Raw genomic sequence first — 20,039 nt, 5'->3', positions numbered from 1 at the left:
GACAAAGGAATGACTCTCATGATTGGATGGCTAATGTAATTTTCACCTTGAAAAGCATGTATATATATCCAGTGGTCATGAAATTAAACTCAGGTTGTAATGACAGCATTGCTAGGAGGGATCAGTGTTCTGACTGCTGTCAGAAGTGCTGCATCTGTTTTCTATGTATTAGGAGAGAAAAAGATCTTCATCTTGTCTGCCAGCAATAGCGGATTGTATGTAATAGCAAATTGTTCATGTGTCCAGAATTTTACCAGTGGTGCTGTTACTGTACTCCAAAATAATCCGCCAGGATAGGAATGGCCACATAGGGTCAAATCACGGATCCGTGTAGACCAATACCAGCCTCCAGCAGTGCTAGTATGAGAAAAAGAAAAGACAAATAGGAAGAATAAAAAAATCTATCTAACCACATTTTTAACCCTATGCTTTCAGATGACACTGAACAGATGTGGTTTCTATTTAATAGCTTCTCTTCTGGATACTTGTTCACCCTCTTATTGAACTTGTGTGGCAAGCTCCTTTTATTTCTTCACTGACCATGCCTTTATTTGATGGTGCTGGCTCTTGTGTCAGAAGAGACAATGATCCCTGTTCTTGTCTCCAGGCTATTCATGTCATAATCTGTCCTTAGGCTGTTTGTGTTTCTGTTAGTTAAGGTATGCAGAGCAACACACGGTAATCAGAAGTTACATGAATTAGGGATACAAGTAATTGCACAATTGCCTCTTTCGCTCTCCATTATTTTCCTAATACTACCTAAAATTTTGTTATTTTGTTGTTGTTTTAGTTTGTGTTTCTTTTAGGGTTTTTAACTACTGCTGAATATAAAGCTAATGTTTACACTGAACTACATATTGTAAATCCGAGGTCTTGGTCCTGTAGGATGTCAATTCAGAATTCGCCATGACTAGATGACCTTTAAAGATCCCTTCCAACCCCAACTCTTCTCTGATTCTATGGTTTAGACACTTGCTTCTGTATTTAATTCTTCATGGTAGCTGTTACAGAAATAGACTGCTCTACATTCTCACAGAGTAACGACATTGTAAACTTACAGAGCAAACTCAGATCAGTCATGTGCTTAATGCCAGACTGTTGCGTTCCAATATGCTAGAAGAACTCAAAGTCAATAAAAACGGTATTTATTCAATAAATACAAAGCCAGGTTCAGCTATCTATCTAAATTTGTGTAAAGGATAAAAAGACCAGATCCTCAGCTTGTGCAAAATGTTGTCTTCTCCTCTGGGTCCTTTTTCAGCACCTTTCTTTTCATGCCAGCCTTGTGCCCCCCACGGAAGGGTTGCTTCTTTCTGCATTATTAAGACTTCCTGGTCCTTTAGGAGCAGGGTATATTGTTGCCCGTGCTTCATCCGCCTCCATGGAAGTTGGTCTTTTTCCATGTGCCATTTCCACACAGATTATCACACATCTATAGATTACTCCAGATTTCTCTCATGTGCCTGACTCAATCCACATGTTGCAGAATCACAGGCACAAATCAACAGCAGTGCCCTCTGCTGCTTTATGAATATGAATGAATCCTGGGGCATTGTTTTGAGTCTGATCACTGCGCTCAGCAGGGGTCTTAGGAAGATGGAAGAAAGGAGGGGTGAACACGCTTGGTTTCTTGAATTTATAAAATAGTTAACCTGTTTCACACCTTCATCATTTTGCATACTAATTGCCTTGTTTATCTTTCAAGGCAGTGTCATAAAATAAGGAGTGATGATTGCCCCTAGGGATCCAAATCCAAACTTTAAAAGTCATCTTTACATAGGAAGGTTTTAATGGCAACTCCTGTCTGCCAATCCATTACAATACATGTTTGAAATTAATTTTTACATTTCCATTTTAATTCCAAAGAGCTAGTGTCTGTTTTCATCTCCAAGAGAATTCCAGCACCCTTTGTTTAGCAAGAACAGTAATGGCCTTAGCCTTAACAATTTTTCAGTGTCAGTGCTAGCATTATTTCTGTGTTTATTCAGACAGTGATGTTGGTCGTTTTAGGTACAGAGCCATCGTTAAGCCCTTGGAACTGCAGACTTCAGATGTGCTCCTGAAGACCTGCTGTAAAGCCGGCTGCGTTTGGATTGTCTCCATGATATTCGCTATCCCAGAGGCTGTTTTTTCAGATTTATATTCTTTCAGCAATCCTGAGAAAAATATAACTTTTGAGGCGTGCGCCCCCTATCCTGTATCTGAGAAGATCCTGCAGGAAGCTCACTCCCTGGTTTGCTTCTTAGTGTTCTATATTGTGCCCTTAGCTGTCATTTCTGTCTACTACTTTCTTATTGCCAGAACTTTATACAAAAGCACATCCAACATGCCAGCAGAAGAACACAGTCATGCCCGTAAGCAGGTAAGCTCTGATCAAGCACTAAACTCTCCAGTTTTCCCAAGTCTATTGTGCTGATTAAATCCAGATTCTTAAGTACAAAACTTTACATGATAATGGAATAAAAAGTTCCACAAATTCAGCCCGTACCAAATTTGAATCCAAACTCAGCTGTGGACTTAGGCACATCTCATGACTCATCAGCTGTGAGTGACCACGCTTTCCTAAAGAGAGATGGGTCTGTTGTGCTTTATCATGACCCTGTAAACTCAGGAGTTAAAACATTGAATTTTAAACACTGGGACCTCATCCATGTGAGCTGACACATTAATAACTATCTTTTTAAATCCTAGTCTAGATGGAGTGTCATATGATTTATAATGGAAAGGAAATGTGCTTTGCACTGGGAATATTTTGTTTGAAAATTATGAAATAGATTTATTTTCCTGTTTAGTTCTTCGGGTGTGGGGCTTTTGTTTGTTTGTTCATTTTCTTTTTACTTTTTGCTTTTTTAGTTACTCATGTATTTAGACTCTTACACTGCTTTGCAAATCAGCACCAACAACACATTTTACTAATTCCTATTAATACCAGCTATGCATTACTTCCTTTTAGATTGAATCCCGCAAAAGAGTTGCAAAGACAGTGCTAGTGCTTGTGGCTCTGTTTGCCTTCTGCTGGCTGCCCAACCACATGCTCTACCTGTACCGCTCTTTCACATACCACACTTCTGTCGATGCTTCCACCTTTCATCTGATAGCAACTATTTTTTCCCGAGCCTTGGCCTTCAGCAATTCCTGCGTCAATCCTTTTGCTCTTTATTGGCTGAGTAAAAGCTTCCGTCAGCATTTTAAAAAGCAAGTCTCATGCTGCAAGGCAGCGTTCTGTGCAAAGCCTCCCAGTGCTCCTCAGAGCAGCTCTCCTACCAGAGCCCTGTCAGTCACAGGCAGCATGCATGGCTCAGAAATCAGTGTTACACTGCTAACAGATTATAGCATCACAAAAGAAGAGGAAAGTGTTTAGTCCACGTGGGAAGAAGGACAGAAACTGAGTCATTGTGATCAAGTCACTACTACTGGGATCCTGGAAGGAAGTGCCATGGCTTGCCCTGTCAGTGAAAGCGTGTTCATCAGGAGTTCCTCGTGTTTCAAAACATAGAATAAAGAAAACAAATTGTGTGGGGGAAGAAGCTGCAACAGCTGAACTTTCCAGCATAAGCTCAAAGCGTTTACTCATGTTCCCAGGCATGAACATGATTCCTAGCTGGAACTCTGGGACTGGGCAGGAGAGGACTTAGCAGAGTTGGTGCAAGAATTGGCTGTAAGGATGGTTTTGTTCTTGGTGACTTGCTCTTTGAGTCACGACTGAGGCCTCCCTCTGACAACTACTTACACCCACAGCAAGCAAGCAAGCAAGCAAAGCCACTTGGTTATAATATGATCAACCAGGCACATTTTGGATTCATTTATTTTCTTGTCCTGAATGTTAAAAATGGGTAATTGCATGAGAAAGAATGCTGAAATGAAAGAAGGCTAAGGTTTTCAGCACTGCAAAGTAAAAAAAGAAAAAGCATTATGGGCCAAATCCACAGCAGCTGTTGCTCTGTCAGTGACTTAGAAGTTCTGGGTAAGAGCCGACTGTAGTGAGATGGATATTCCTAAGGAAGTCAAGGGAATGAGCAATTTTCTCTCTGAGAAAATTATAATCACCTTTAACCACACTTGTAAAATTCTTTGTGATATAGGGGTAAACTATCTTGATAGTGCAGAGCTCTTTATGGGTACAGTGATTTAATATCAAGAAATCAGGGTGGATCTGTATCAAGAGTTCTATTTGGGATTTACGGTGCACTTCTGAAGTGCTCAAACATCCCCTTCTGCCTTATTTTATATCTCAAAGTGGCACAATCTGGATTTCTCTCAGATGGAGCTGTGTGTCCAATCAACTGAACCAGACTAGAGTGAGTTTGAAGTGAAAAATGTTCAGTGTGGAGAGAAAGACTGACCCTTTACCTGCACGGATTCACTCCAGCTATAGTGTATGTGGTTATATCTAAATGGTCTACACATATTCAAACACACTGGGAGAGCTGGATTTTTCTACTATACTAATTTTTTATTCTTCAAGTTGTATCCCTTTTTAATATTAGGATAGGCTGTCTTAATGCCATAGCCCTTCTAATCTCAAATCCACTGATTTTATGACTGGGCTTGCAGAGGCAAATCAGGACAGCCTGTCCATGCTCAGCAACACTGCTGGCAGGGACTGTCTTTCCATTAGGAAGTACAGGAGGCAAGTGCTCCTATCCCATGTTACAAAATATTTGAGTGGTGCTTATTTTTATGAATTTTGTCCTTCCTGAACCAGAATTTTGTTCTATGGAAGCTGGTGATAGAAAACATAATAGATTCTCCATTGCTTAAACTAAGGGATTCTATTCCAAAAAAGAATTAGTGCGTTAAAATACAGAACAAAAGTTTCAGCATATGAATTAAAATAATTCTGTCAGTCAGAGAAGCTTCAATTTTAACAAACCTTTGAAGGTATAACCCCCCTTCAACTGCACAGAGCCCCTTAGCAAACATCTGTCTGGAAATCCATCCACACATGCACCATTAACTCAGTTGATTGTAAGATGAAAATAATGTATTTACAGACTCTCTGTTGCCCGCTCTAATCAGAAAAATAAAGCTAAACTATAAATCCCAGGGGCATTGCAATACAACCTCTGTCGTCATTGTAAACCAGTTAATGACAGACCAGTTTAATCCCATCACACCTGGCTTTGTTTTACTACAGTCCTCATGCTACAAGCTGCAAGGCTACAAGCACTAATTCTCAAATGGATTCCTCCTTTTAGTGTACCAACTGCATACCAGGACAGGATCACTGAAATAAATGGAAATTGAATAGCACGGAAATACAATTTATGGCACAGAAGACTCCAGAGACCTTATTTTACTCTTTTTGTCTCCATGTAACACATGGCCTGGTAGAGAGCTATGTACAAATATGAGAAACATGTTGCACTGCTATTTTCTTCTTCTCTGTTAACTTCATGGAGCTGCAACGTGAGACTGATATAAGTAGATAAACCTATACACTAAACCCAACATTTATCTTCCTGCATCTTACTATAGGGAATTCTAAACAAAAGAAATATCCACCAACAATAGCATCGCTTCCATCATTCTTTACTCTAGCTTAGTAAGGTGTTTGGGAAACAGATGTTTCTGGGCTTGACAATTTGTCTCTGTCAGAGACCAAATTTCTCACTGCAAAATCTTTGGCTACACCTCACAGTAGCCCTTAAAACCCAGTTTTCTAATTCACCATTTTTCTTCCATTGCATGCAGCTACTTTTTGTTTGTGTAACTACTCCTCTAACTGGATTGTCTTTCTACTGTTAATACACCCTGTTAATAAAACGATGATTTTGCTATGTTCTGGACATGTTCTGTTTAAAGAGCGGCAATATTTCAAGCCAATTTTAATTATTTAATTATTCTGGGTACTTAATGGTTTGATAATTCTGTACCTTCGAATCTTCATGGCAAGATGTACTGGAGTGATATAAGGGTCAACACATATTTTTATCTAGCCAATCTGGTATTATTCATTCCATCTACTCCTCACAATATCCTTATCCATAAAAAGTCTCCACATTACCATAACTGGTTTTAGGGGAAAAGGGTTGTTTCCTTTGCAATCTTTTCTCAGTGTTCCAAAACCAGGTTCTTTCACACCTAAGTAATACAAGTGTAATATAAGAGCGTATTGGGAACACCATCTATTTATGCAAATATTGAGTGTTGTGTAGCAAATAAAAGGGAAGAATAATTAGAGGTTCACTATTTATGATCACAACATATGAATAGGTAGAAAAAAAGGCACAAAGTACGGAAAGGCACATTCCCTCAAAGGTTGTGTTCATATGGAGTCATACTGAGAAAGGAAATACAATTTCTAGGATGTACTTTCTTTATAGTTTGCTTTGTGAATGAGATGGACACATTTCATGCTCATATTAGCAACAGTTTTAATACCAGTAGTTGGTTAATCCCTGCTAAAATCCACAAAAATTAAAAAATATGTCAAAGTGCTGCTAAAGTGTGAGTGACTGAAAATAGTTTTGTTTTATTTTACATGGGCTGTATCTGTATTTTTGGTATGTGGGGTACCTCTAGGACACTATTCAGGTTGCATCTTTAGAACACTGATCTGCTCTGATGGGCCAAAATTGGCTTGTATCACACAGACACAGATACAGAATCATCATGCTAATGCCTCCTTTTAATCTTTACTTTGAGACATTTTGCCAGGATTTAAAACACCATTTCTTGACAGCTTGGACTGATCTGAACTGTGGAATGCTTGAGCTCTTTGCACCCTCTTCAGAAGATGCAGCAGCAGTGCTTGTGCAGCCATGATCTATGGAATTGCAAGGGTGAGACTGAGAGGAAAGTTGTCTCGACCCCACAAAATGATGAGTTTCCAGCTGAGTAGTCTACCTGAGCTGTTCACTGTGTCTTTATGATGAAGGTAGGAACAGATGGGAGTGGCACCGTTTGGAGGCCGCACCGCAGCAGCTGCTGTCACACATTCTGTTATGTGAAGGAAATGTGAGGGAACTCGAGGCAGTTTGTCCTCATAACTACATCACAGAGTGCAGAGCAGATTTACTGAGTATTAACCCTGCTACACACGAGCACTCTCTCACTCCCATTGGATTGAGAATAAACTTGGATTTCCTGCTCCCCAGTGCCTCGCTGTGAGCAGATTTGCACAGTACGGAAGCTGTACAGACCTCAGTGCAATCACTGAGTTAATAAATATTAAAAACCCTGCAAAAATAAAACAAGCAGTTTAAGACTTACATTGTATTTGTCTTACGAAGTTTAAGGTTATGATTATCTGATTTCCAAACATATATCCAATTCCAAGTTTTATAAGCAGGCACAGTTTATGTCAAACCTCTCGTGCTCCACTCCAAAATCCAGTAACTGTCTGAAAGTGAAGATAAATATCCCTTAGGTAGGAAGTTTATAAGGGATCACAAAGCAATCTTTGGCCAACTACCGTAATAGACCCGACCAGAGAAAATTCTTGAAGCATCAAAGATGTCATTAACTAGGCTGGATGTTCTTTGTGCAACAGTCAAAGGTTACTAGAACTCTATATTTATATCCTCAGTAATTTCATCTGACAGCCTGATGCCCAGGCAGGAAGCTGATATTTGTCTCTCCCTAAAGAGCTTCACAATCACATGTCATGGATTTTATTATCATTCCAGTCTGTGTATTAGTTCCTGGTATACTAATTTCCAGAAAACTTCTGTTTGTAATTTTTTTTTCTTTTTTCTGAGTGGAAAGATTCATTTGCCTCTGGAACCAGCCACTACCATCTTCGCTGGGGCTCAATTTTCATTATTAACATGTACACTGATAGACAGGGTTTTATAGCTCTAGGTTAAGGTTTGTAAAAGAAAACATGAAGACTGTGCTGCTTCATCCTCTAAATAGAAATACTTTAAATACATTAGCGATTAAAATTCGGTTTTGATGTAATTCTGTCTGGGCTACACTGCAAAAACCAGTAGATGGCACTAGATGAAGGGCTTTTAACTGAGCCAAATGTGTATTTAAAACATTTAAGTACCCAGAGACAGAGTACTAATTGCAGACTGCATTAATGCAAAAGGAATTGAGTGTTTTGAAGCTAAGCTTCATCCCACTAATACACCAACTCTTTCATAAGGGAACACAACCGCTGGACACCCTCAGCCAAGAGGGCAGAGAAGCAATGTGATTTCTTGACATTTAGAGTGCCATTTTAAGCTCATTTTTGTATTTCTGGTCTACCTTTGCCTCTAGTAGATCATGAGTACACTTCCAGTGCCAAAGGGCACAGCCAGGCCTGCACAGCACCGCTGGCAGCAAGCCGCTTCACTGTCTAGTGTTGTTGAAGGGGCAACAGGGAAAAGCATGGAGCACGGAGGACTTCCTATGTCCCAAATCTTTCTTTATCAAGCGAGTAAAGCTGCAGTAGACGCCGTGCAAAGCCCATCAAGGCACAGCTTTTCGCCCAAAACAGTCTGGTGCGCCATGGGCAGCTGCCCTCACGCAGAGCCCCTGCCTGGGGTAAAACAGCGCCACAGCCTAAAGGCGACCAGAAAGACACAAAAAAAACCGGCAAGAGAAAAAGGGGAAGGGCCGCTGTGGCGACCGCCCCTGTGCCATGGGGCGGACCCACTGACCTCAGGGTCCGCCCAGAAACGGGAAAACATGGCCCACTGCTGCCCCGGCCCGGCCCCGGCCCCGGCCCCGGCCCCGGCCCCGGCCCCGGCCCCGGCCCCGGCCCCGGCCCCGGCCCCGGCCCCGGCCCCGGCCCCGGCCCCGCGTGCTCCTGCTCCGCCCTCCCCAGGGAAGGCTCCCCTCCCTTCCGCCCTACCCCGCACTGGCACCACATGACTCACCACTGCCCGTCTCATTGGCTACAGCTCGGGGTAAAGGGACGGGGCGGGTTGAAGCTCCGGTGGCGGGTGAAGTGTTTCCGGTGTTGTGCGCCGGGGCCGGGGCTTGTGTGAGGTGCGGGGTTGTCTGCGGTGCGGGGTTGTCTGCGCGCGCTCCCGCCACTGAGAGGGGCGGGCCTCAGGCGGTGAAAGGAGCGCGGGTGCCCGAGGCCCAGTGAACGGGGCAGGATGAGCGGCGAGGACGGAAACGAGGAGTTCTACCGACAGCTGCAGCTCCAGCAGCAGTATGAGACCAGGCCAGCCGAGGGTGAAGGCGAGGGCGAGTCCGACCCCTTTACCTACGTGGACCCTGCGGACGGTGCTGCCTACGAGTGGGACCTGGAGAAGAAGGCCTGGTTCCCCAAGGTGGGTACGATGGGGCCCCGAGGAAGGGGGAGAAGAAGCAGCAGTTGATGCCGGATCTCGGTGCGAAGGTGTCCGCATTCAGCAGCATCGTGTCTGCTGCGAGGTCTCAGCAGCATCAAAACACACCGTTTTACTGGCAAAAACACGGTGTCGTCTCCGTCTTTGACTGGCTGCGCTGTTTTGAGGAGCAGTGCGTTGGCTGTTCGCCTTGACGAAGAATCTGTAGGGTTGCTCGGGCCTAGGATGAAGTCACGGTTATATTTGTGGATGTTGATCGGAGGTGCCTGGGATGTGTTTAGGTCTGTCTCTCACACAGTAGCTGTGGTGATCTCTTTGTGGGCGGTGTAGAAATGAGTTAGTATGTTATGACGTCAAGATGAAAATAGAGTAGTAGAGTAGTATTATGCCTCTTTTATTGTTATCTGAAAATTATATCAAATAAGAGATGTGTTGTTCCATTTCCTTCAGTCTTAGAAGTGCCCTTGCAAAATAAGTGTATTTGTCACAGTGGCATTCCAGGCATGGAATTATGTTACCGTTTCTAATTTTTTTAAAAATTGTTAAATGTTTTAAGTATAAAATATGATCTTCCTATAATAACGTGACTCTTCAGGGGGAGGATGAACGTAAATTTATTATGCTGAGACAATCTACTGATCTGCAAGTGAAATAATAGTTTTGTTATCATACAGCAATGAATGAGGTCAGTTATTTAATTTAATATTAAGACATTTTATGGCATCTACTTGATAGCTGTAATGTGCCGATTCTAGTTTCTGACTGTGAATTCATTGCAGCTCAGAGAATGAGTGAGAGCGAAGCCTGTAGAGCCAAGTTTGAGTAGAGCCAAGTTTGAGTGTGTGTAAACCTAGAAAGGTGTCTGTGGACCAGATGGCTTATGAAGGGGTAAAAATGTGAAAAATCCAGACTCGCAAAGTGGGGCGGTGGAGAAATGAGTATTCCTGGCTCCCTGTGGGCTGCTATATCCAGTACTCACAGTAATTTGTAAAAGGGTTCTTGTTTTGCTCCCGTTTCTTCCCCTTCTTCTTACCTATGTTTTGAAATGTCTCTTGTCAGTAGCGTTTGTCTTTCCTGAGTGCTTTTCTTATCTATTATGTGTTTGAGAAGAGATAACATTAAGGGTTGGACAGCTTAAATAGGAGCAGAAAAGTTCATTAGTGACTATGATGTATAATAGAAGTTGGTGATCTAACCATGATCCATAGTGCTGCAAGATTCTTTACCCAGCTGGCTGCCGTTGAGTTTTTCAGGTTACTTCTTTTTGCTCATGTTTGCTAACAGAATTTTTTATCCAGAAAACTGAAGAGGCTGTTGTAACCAGAAGCTGTACTTCTTTCTCCATGGGCAGTAATGAAATTTTAATCTCTGTTTCTTGACAAAAGATGAAAATATTTTGACTGGTCCAAGTAATTGTTATCTAAGGACTGAGGTTGCACTGCGGCTCTGCTTTGGGAATACAGTGTCTGCTGAACTTCTACAAAAGCACATTTCAAAGCAGTGTAAGAAGTGAATGATATTATCTGCCAGCATACCCCAGAAAAACTTGGAGACGAGTAATTGTAACATTGTTTATTATTTATTTTTATTTCAATGGTACTGCATTGATGAATACCAACTTTTTAAGTGCTTCACAGACATAGCATAAAATAACGTGTGGAATTCATCTGCCGGTTGCGTCATTTGCTGTGAAAAGACAGCCATTGACTGTCAGCTGCAAGCACAGGGTATCTGTTCATATTTTGGTTAATCTATTCCTTTCCATTTCACTGGGACCAGCAGTTAATTACAGGCTCATGTGTCGTGTAGTTATGTGTTTCTTTTCCTGTAAGCTTAACCACGCCAAACTGCGTGACTGTGCAGGTAGGACTGATCTCTGTGATGTTCCCCACCACAACTGGGTTGAAGTCCCCAGGAGGTAGTTCTGTGACTACTTGTTTCTTGTGCCATCATGGTATCACAGAAATTCCCATAAAGGCCTTTATACATGTATAAACTCCTCTGTGCTCGTAAAAAGGCATTTTTAGGTGAAGTGGTGGTAATGGTTATATGGTAGGATGATAGCATTTTTTGCAAGAAACATCTTTGTTACTGAGTGGCAAAATTTGACAGTCCATGGTAGATGATTTACCAAGAATAAACAGAGGTTTACACAGAATGCAGTTCCCCTGGAAGCTGAAAAATAATCCTATTGCAGGTTTAATTGCTAATTTACGAGTAGGTTCTCTGACGAAAATTAATAATGCTGTTCACCAGCAAGTATAGAAACTTCTTAATACTCTGGAACTCATCAACTGTGGCACTAAGAATTTGCTAAGATGGATAATATAAAAGATAATGAACCTGATAAAAACAGAGTCCTTTTTTCATTAAATGTGGCTATGCTTTTTCTTTGTTTTGATGCTGTGTTGTGTTATACCTGTAAGAGCAGCCATTTACATTTTTTATTGCGGTGTGTGGCAAATCTTGTTTCACTTAAGAGCTATTTTGTGCTAACCTTAAAAGTTGTGGGGCTCCGTAACTCCATCTGGCATTATTCCTGACAAGCCTGTTACTGTCGATTTTGCATTTCTGATTTGTCATAATGAAATTTTAGAGTTGAAACATCAAGCTTCAAATTAGTACGGAAGACAAGAAATTACATTTTCACTTCTGACACTTGAAATTGCTCTCTTACAATAGCTTAATGGCATTAAGTTTTGTTCCCTTTTGGATGCAGATGAAGCAAGTGCAGCAAAGCTTGGAGTCAGATAAAATTTTCAAAGGTTAAGACTCAGTTTTGAGAAAAACTATTTCAGAGTGTGCAACTTCAGAAAATACTTTATAGTGTGGGGATGCTAACAGGCAGCTGTGATGTATCTCTGCATGTGATTGCTAGTGGCTGGAAGTACAGGGTGTAACTTTTTCCTTTTTATTTTGACAACTAAAACTATAGACATTGACCAAGCTGGTGTTTTATTCAAATGCAATCTCTCTCTGGAAAAGAGCAAGCTTGATCTATTTGTAGAATATAAAGTAAGACCTATTGCCTTGGAAGCAATGTGTTAAAATACATCTCTGGTTAAGTGCAATGTTACTGCCTGTCAACACAAATATGTCATCTTTGGAAATGATCCATGAAAAGACAGATGCCTGCAAATTTCAGTAATTCATCATCTGTGGGTAAGTCACTTTATCAATTCACCACAGCCAGGAGTGCTTGGTTGCTGTCCTTAGGCAGATCCAATTCATGTGGAAAGCAGAAAGCTTTGTTTGAAAAATGGCAGAACTTGTGAAATGTTCGCATAAAAACTACATATGCTATATGGAATTTGTGTCTTGGTCTAGGTCACGTAATGCCTGAACTGATTGTTCTCTTTGAGTGTGTGGCTTTGCAAAGATCATTTAAAAAGTTTTAAAATATTGTTGTTTTCTATGTTGCCAGGTTAGAAAATGACCGTCACCTAACTAGTGTTAAAATACAAGCCTGAATTTATAATTCTTTAAAATATTATAATAATTTTCCTAATTTCTCTTCAGATAACAGAAGATTTCCTGGCAACCTATCATGCCAACTATGGCTTCCATGCAGATGAGACGGATACTTCATCTGCCTCTGGTACAACCATTGAAAGTAAGCAGCCAGTAAGTTCTAAGATACCAGGAACAAAACCATCAGCAAATGAGATGGGACAAAAACAAACAGATCCAAAACAAAAGTCAGAGAAAAGGAAGCTAGAGCCAGGTAAGTGACAAAACATTTCCCTCTGTGCAGACTATAACCTGTATTGTACTGAGGGAAAACTGGCAATTGGTTGTCGTTATCTGGTACAGCAAAGGGAAGGTTGTGCTGGTAATTTGCAGAATGGTTCTAAAATTGTGCGGTGCTTCATAGGTATCCTCCTAAATCTGTATACAAAGAGGGGAAAAAAGCAAATTAAATTCTCTCTGAGCAAGCAAAAATTCTTATAAATCTGATGGAATATAAACGTTTATGCTCCCATGTTTAATGTATTACCATAACTGAATTGAACTCTTGTGTTTAGGGTGGTTTCATGTTGAAGAAGACAGAAACACAAATGTTTATGTGACAGGTAGGTAATAGTGTTTATTTATCTATCTTGAGCTAAAGATGGTAAGAGAGACTTGTATGTCTCTAATGTTATCTATTCCATGTCACTTGCAAGCTACTTAATGTTATGTTCCTGACTGCATAATGTCTATGACCTTTAAATTACAGATGTGGGGGTAAGAAGTAGAATGAACGTATTCCATGCTGTTATTTGTTAAATGGGATATTCTGTGAGCTTTGTCAACCAAGTCACTAATCTATTCTTTTATAACAAAAACAATTTATGCAGACTTCTAAGGTATAGGATAATGACAAGTTTGTGATGAGGTAGTAGACCAACCATACGCATCACTTAATCTATAATTTTCATTTGCTCTAGTAAGTAATTATTAGGTAAGAAGGAGGAAACAGTAAAAAAACGTTGAGAATAGAGTGATAAAGTAATGTGAAAGCTCAAATGAAATTATCTGTGCACTTATTGTGGCATTTTTCTACCTGTTTTGGATGCTGAAGTGCTATCTCTAGATGCATATGCTTAGGGACACTTGGTGGTTGTGAGCAGTCACACGAGTGTACATTCTTGCATTTTCAAAAATCTTTATGCAGGCCAAACTAGCATGGGACATACACATAATTTTCTCATCCATTTTGGTTTTTTCTTATCATTAGTTCAGGGTTCAGATCTTAAAATCTCTATACGTTATAAGTTACTCTTTTTATTGAGTTTCTGAATGGAGAAAACAGTTGTCTGTTTGTAGGTCGTGTTCTTATGGTGGTTTTTTTTTTTTTTTTTTTTGCTGATAACTAGAAATGCAGTGGAACTCAAAGCTTGGGCAGGAGAGGTACATTTGGAGAGGCCTTTGTGGCTACTGCAGTGTGGATGACGTGTAACAATAAATCTCTAGGTGTGCATATTAGGGAGCACAGATCTTTCTGTGCATTACACCAAAGTACAGGGATTTTCAAAACACTGGTATGAAGTAATGCTTAGAAGGTAATGCCCAGGGGCAGTGGTTTCTTGCAGTGTATGTAAAATGTTGTGCTTTATTTTGATACCTTTTTATGAAAAAAACACTATGGAAAGATTTGTTCTAGTGAGGTTTGGTTTTTTTTAAAGAGGCCATATTTAAGCCTTCCTTTTGAATTTGTTATGCAGGTTTACCTCCAGACATTACGAAAGATGAGTTTGTGCAAGTTATGTCAAAATGTGGTATCATCATGCGAGATCCTCAGACAGAAGAGCATAAGATCAAACTATACAAAGATAAGGAAGGAAATCTTAAAGGAGATGGCCTCTGTTGTTATCTCAAGGTCAGTGGTGCACTGAAATGCAATTTTTCATCCCTTTGAAGGCACATATGGTCATTGTTTCAGAATCACATTCAGAAGATTTGTCAAAATCTAAAGCACAATTTGGAATATAGGTGTCTCTTTTAAAGATTTACTCCAGAAATGCCCACTTACCTCATTTGTTTCCTCTTATGCAACCTCACCCTCTGCCTGGAAATGGCCATAATACCTGCTGAACATGTCTCTATGTGCCCCTGTCTTGGGTGTCGGAGATTTTGGGCTGAAATGGGAGGCTCCTCACCTTTTACTTTGAAAATATGCCACTGTATAACCAAGAATACAGAAGTATCGAGCCAGGAATGAACATACTGTAGTCCTGTATTTGCAGCTTTTAATTGAGAACTGGTGCACTTCAGAACTGTGCTTTCATTCTTTATTAAGCTATGAAAGTTTAGTCTGCAGTACTGTTTCCCTTGTGAATCATTTGGAAAGATGATTGCAAGTGCAACTGGCCTTAGTTCTGCAAGAAGCACTCGGCAGTACTAAGTAAAATGGCTTGTAGTCTCTGCTATTTTTGTAATTGTAGTAGTTGGAGCTGTGGAGTACCTAAGCATAAATACGGTCTTCATTTTAAAGTACTTTTAGAAAAACATTAAAAATTACTTAAGTCTCTTCTTGGAAAAGCAGTACAAGTTTTATGGGAAATCAGTCCCCTGAAATCTTTTTATTCTTGCTTTTAAGTTCATCAGCTTGCTTGGATATTGCAGTTTTGTGTCTGTGACATATTTGAATGAAATATATGCAGCTGCTTTTGGAGGTATTAATCAGTTACAACAGGAGTGAAATACTTAGTTTTAATCAAGAAAACAGTGTCAACTGTGTGTCAGAAGATGGCATTATGGTTTTCAGTGACGGGGACTTGATTCTTATATACTTAATGACATTTTATTGTAATACAATTTGATTTTGCCATGTGCTTTAAAGTTTGTGCTGTGTGTTATCTTCAAATAGAGAGAATCAGTTCAACTTGCTTTGAGGCTTCTGGATGAAGCAGAAATCCGAGGCTATAAATTGCATGTGGAAGTTGCAAAGTTCCAACTGAAGGGGGAGTATGATGCAAGCAAAAAGAAGAAGAAATGTAAAGACTACAAGAAGAAGTTATCGCAACAGCAGAAGTTTGTATCTTTTATTTCAGTATAGTATTGCTTGCATTCTAAGTGCTGTTAGCAAAGTGGTGCTTTCGTTCAAATACTATTCTAAATTTTGCAGAAGTTCAAGTCTTGTCTGACAGTGCAACAACTTAACTATTGCATGTTTGAAGGGAATTAACTCCTAGATTAAGTTTTGATATAATGGAACTTCTTTGTGATTCACTCACTAAAACAGTACATAGGGAGCAATGGTGCCTTCAGATGCAGAAGATACTACAGCTCGGGGGAAATAAACTCTTTTCAGTGCAAAAGAGTGTGCAAGTTCTGTCACAATATTGGGGGTTACTGCTGGAAGGTCATAACACTTGCTGCTCGCACGTATTTAGTGCCATACTGCAGCGGTTACCAAGGGCAAGAAATGATGGCTGCCACAAGAACGAATACTAAAATATCTCTGTAGATTCCCCCAGACATTTCTCTCTGCTATAAAATATACTGAGTTTTTAGTTGTACCTTGTTTCATTGCTTTTGTCACTTAAAAATTGTTGTTCTGCCTTTTGGAACCAAGAAGATGCAGATTAAAGGAGAGTTTGAATATTTTTGATATTTCAATGAAAACAACATTCCACTAAGCACTGTAAATAGTAATGTAAATAGAAATGTTATCCCTTAGTTAAGGGGAGCAAAGGCTACTTGATATCTTATTGATTAAAGCTGGAAGTATATCTGCCCCAAAGATACACTGATGATAGGTTTATGAAAATTATGAAATTGCTTTTGACAGCAATTTGTGTGAATAAAAGGACTGTGTTCCTATTGAGTTTTAAGAGCATAATTTACTAGTATAACTGTTCTCATTGGAAATCCAAGTTTTCTTCAGCTAAAGTAGCAGGTACAAGAAGAAACTTTAAGATTTCCCCACCTCACTGTATGATCTTGAGATTTAAAAGTGTAAGTAAATGTGTGGGGTTTTTTGTAATAGGATATGAAGTAGGCATTTATACGAGAAATAAGATTTGCTGTGAGAAGGCAAAGTCCTAGAACAGATGTGCTAGGTTACATGCCTAGTTTGTGTTAGTGGCTCTATACTGGGGAGCAAAATGCATATTGTAGTAATGTCTGTGGAAGAGTCAAGGTGTTCTTGCATGTTCTTTTAAATAAAAGCAGTTAAATTTTACCTAGGGGAATAGTGAATCTCCTTTTTTACAGAATAAGTTAGGAAAAAAGGTGAAATACTGGCTTTTTAATTGCACTTGGAAACAGCTGGTTCCTTTATCCAAGTTGATGTTAGGAGGCAATTAATACTTCATAAATATTTTCTCAGTGTTTTAAAAAAAATACTGTTCTTTGAAAAGTTATTTGTATTCCCTATGAGTCTTTAAATACCTTAAAACCTTAAATGCTTTGCAGCAGTAGTAAACCTGGGTGATTACTGTGATTTTTAGAAGAATAACTTCACTCTTTATGTCAAAATATATGTTAATATATTACAAGAAATGCCAAATTAATGATTTTTTTTCAACAAATACTTGTAGAAACTGAAGAGAGCCGCAACAATATCTTCTTACTGTTGCTTCATTTCATTAGACAGCTGGATTGGAGGCCAGAGAAGAAAGATGGGGCAACTCGAATGCGGCATGAACGCATTGTTATTATCAGGAATATGTTTCACCCCAAGGACTTTGAGGTAGGAAGAGGCAGTTTACTTCTGTAGGTTGTGCTGTTAGAAGTTAACATGTCTGACCCTTCTGCCATACAAATTGTAGCAAAATTCTAAGCAGATGAAAACAAAATTAAACTCGCTGTTTGGGAAGGGTGTTCTCCTGTGCCAAACATCTGCTTTAAATTCATTCATCTCTCTCCAAAAGCAAGGAAAAAATGTTGGTAAGAATGTATTTTTCAGGTCAGGGTTTTTCACTTTCTGGAAAACCTGTATGTTTGATGAAATTCCTTTCTGGCATAGAAAGAGGAGTAAACAACAGTAATGGTTAGAATGGAGAAATGAGCACAAAATAGCTTTATTAACAAGTGTTTATTAAATTCAAATAAGAGCTGTCTGCCAGCTCCCAGGTGGCTTTGAAAATGCAGCATAGCAGCACTTAATTTATGGGCTTTTGACAGGTTGAGAGATGTGTACCACTGGTGATGGAGCAAAAATAAAGCTGAGAGGAGTGCTTGTGTTTGATTAAAGCTGTGTAATTGCTTTGTAGGAGGACCCTTTGGTGCTAAATGAGATAAGAGAAGATCTGCGGACAGAGTGTGAAAAGTTTGGTCAAGTAAAGAAGGTTCTCATATTTGATGTAGGTACTTTTATATGTTGTGTTGGCAGAATTGATGTAATGTGCAAAGGTGCAAAACGTTTAGGCCACTTTATGGGTGGAGCATTCATTTGGGTGTGTTTACTTCTTAGAAACTTGATTTAATCTTTCCATACTTTGAAGCTTTTGGAACTTGATGTCTAAGCACTTGTCTACTTCAGCCTACCTAAAGGCAAACTAACTCTTCCCAGGGACTTGGATGTATGTTACAAATTTACAAATGGTATGGATACATTATTTGTAGCTCTGCTAGTTGAAGTATTTTTTTGTTTTCTGTGTTCGAAAATTGTGTTCTGTGTGCCAATAGAACAACGTATGGAAACTTGAATTGAACTTTTCAAACATGATTATGCATGATCGGAATGCAGCTATATCCTGATTGATTTTATAAGACAATATAAAGGATATTGGAATGAATGCATTAGTTAGAATATTGTTAAATGCAACTTGCCTGTCCTTACAGAGGCATCCTGATGGTGTCGCTTCCGTGTCATTTAAAGAAGCAACAGAAGCTGATCTGTGCAAACTGACTCTAAATGGAAGGTGGTTTGGTGGCCGTCAGCTCAGTGCTGAAACGTGGGATGGTGTAACGGATTATCAGGTAACGTTTCTTGGTTCTATTTTATCAAATATGTCTCCCAAACAATAAATCTGCTTGAATTCTAGGAGTGTTTGGCATTCCTGTCCCCATACCCTTCCCCTGCCCATGCCTGCATTATCTTGCTTCTTTTCAAAAGCTGTAGAATGTCTCCAAAAATAATTCTCAATTATTCAACTTAGCAAAAAATTAGAGGACCTGTTTGAGTTCTGAAAGAGTCAGCTTAGAGGATTAGCTGCCGGATGTACAAATCGTTAGTTCACAGTCAGCATTGAGATATTTCTGTAATATAAATATTTGTTTAACTTTATCTGTGTAGATGCTCCCTTTGACAAGAATGGCTCTGTAACAACGTGTATGAACACTTCTTTAACAGGTGGAGGAGACTGCAAGAGAAAGGGAAGAAAGGCTCAAGGTGTGGGAGTCATTTTTAGGGGATCCTGATGCCAAGGAGCAACTAAATACATCTGATTTGGATTCTGCATCAAGTAGTTTTAAACTACCTGAAGGGAAACAACCTCCAGAGGTTAATGACACGCCTAAGGAGGATGCAAATGATGAAGGTCATAAGAGAGAGAATAATGGTGAGGGTATTAATGAAGATGGAGCTCCGTCCACAGACAGCAGCCTAGCAGGCAGTGATGGTGAAGCTGATACATAACATCTTTAATGGTTTATGAAAGCATGATTTTTAGGGTGATGTTTGAGTGTATCCCTCTCTTCAGGATGACTGCAGACAATATTCATACAAATATAGGTATATTAGAATGTCATCAATGGTGTGCTTTGAAGTTTTCATTAAAAGCAGTATTTCATGAGGTTCTAAAAGTTTGTATTAATTGGCTATTCAGGTTAAGTAACTCAAGTTGCCTAGAACACAGTAAAACTCATCAGGCTTCTTTTGTTCTAACTATGCTGGTCAGTGTTTCATCATGTGAGTGTGAAATATGTCCCAACCCTAAAGTTTAGCAACTATATGTAACTTACGTAATGCAAAGCTTTTACAAGATTGGTGGATTGTACTGTTAATTTTCCTGAGCCCTTGGAACTCGGTATTTCAGTAATTTGTGTCCCGGTACATTGGATCATTCTATGGAACAGGTGCTGTGATCCGTGTAGGGTGAATGCATTGGATGCGGTGCTATGTATTAGGTGACAGATGATGAGTAGTATCAGGTCGCAAGCTTAAAGAAAGTGGCAGTGTTGCCATAGCAACCCTAAGGCAAACTGAGTGAAGAGAGGTTATTAAATCACAGCATTTACCAAATTAATTTTTCTTTCCCCTGTTTAGATCTTCTGTTGATGTTGGATAGAGGCTGGAATTATGTCAAGGAGACTAGAAATGCATGAACACACATATTCTAGGCTGTAATAATATTGGTTTTACACTCTGGTGAC

At 39.7% G+C, this 20,039-nt stretch overlaps 1 protein-coding gene across 1 annotated transcript; it reads left to right on the top strand.

Moving 5' to 3' along the window:
• Positions 1-8,927: 8,927 nt before the first annotated feature.
• On the top strand, positions 8,928-19,414 carry HTATSF1 (HIV-1 Tat specific factor 1). The gene is made up of 9 exons (XM_033072733.2): positions 8,928-9,215; positions 12,753-12,957; positions 13,259-13,306; positions 14,441-14,595; positions 15,586-15,749; positions 17,313-17,412; positions 17,936-18,025; positions 18,507-18,644; positions 19,018-19,414. Exons 1-9 carry the CDS (start codon positions 9,039-9,041, stop codon positions 19,300-19,302), a joined length of 1,362 nt encoding a protein of 453 aa, XP_032928624.1. The 5' UTR covers positions 8,928-9,038; the 3' UTR covers positions 19,303-19,414.
• Positions 19,415-20,039: the final 625 nt, after the last annotated feature.

The sequence above is a fragment of the Catharus ustulatus genome, chromosome 14 (genome assembly GCF_009819885.2).
Source record: "Catharus ustulatus isolate bCatUst1 chromosome 14, bCatUst1.pri.v2, whole genome shotgun sequence".
Lineage (NCBI taxonomy): Eukaryota > Metazoa > Chordata > Aves > Passeriformes > Turdidae > Catharus > Catharus ustulatus.
Note: the sequence above shows the minus strand (reverse complement) of the source record. Positions and strands in the feature narration are given on the sequence as shown.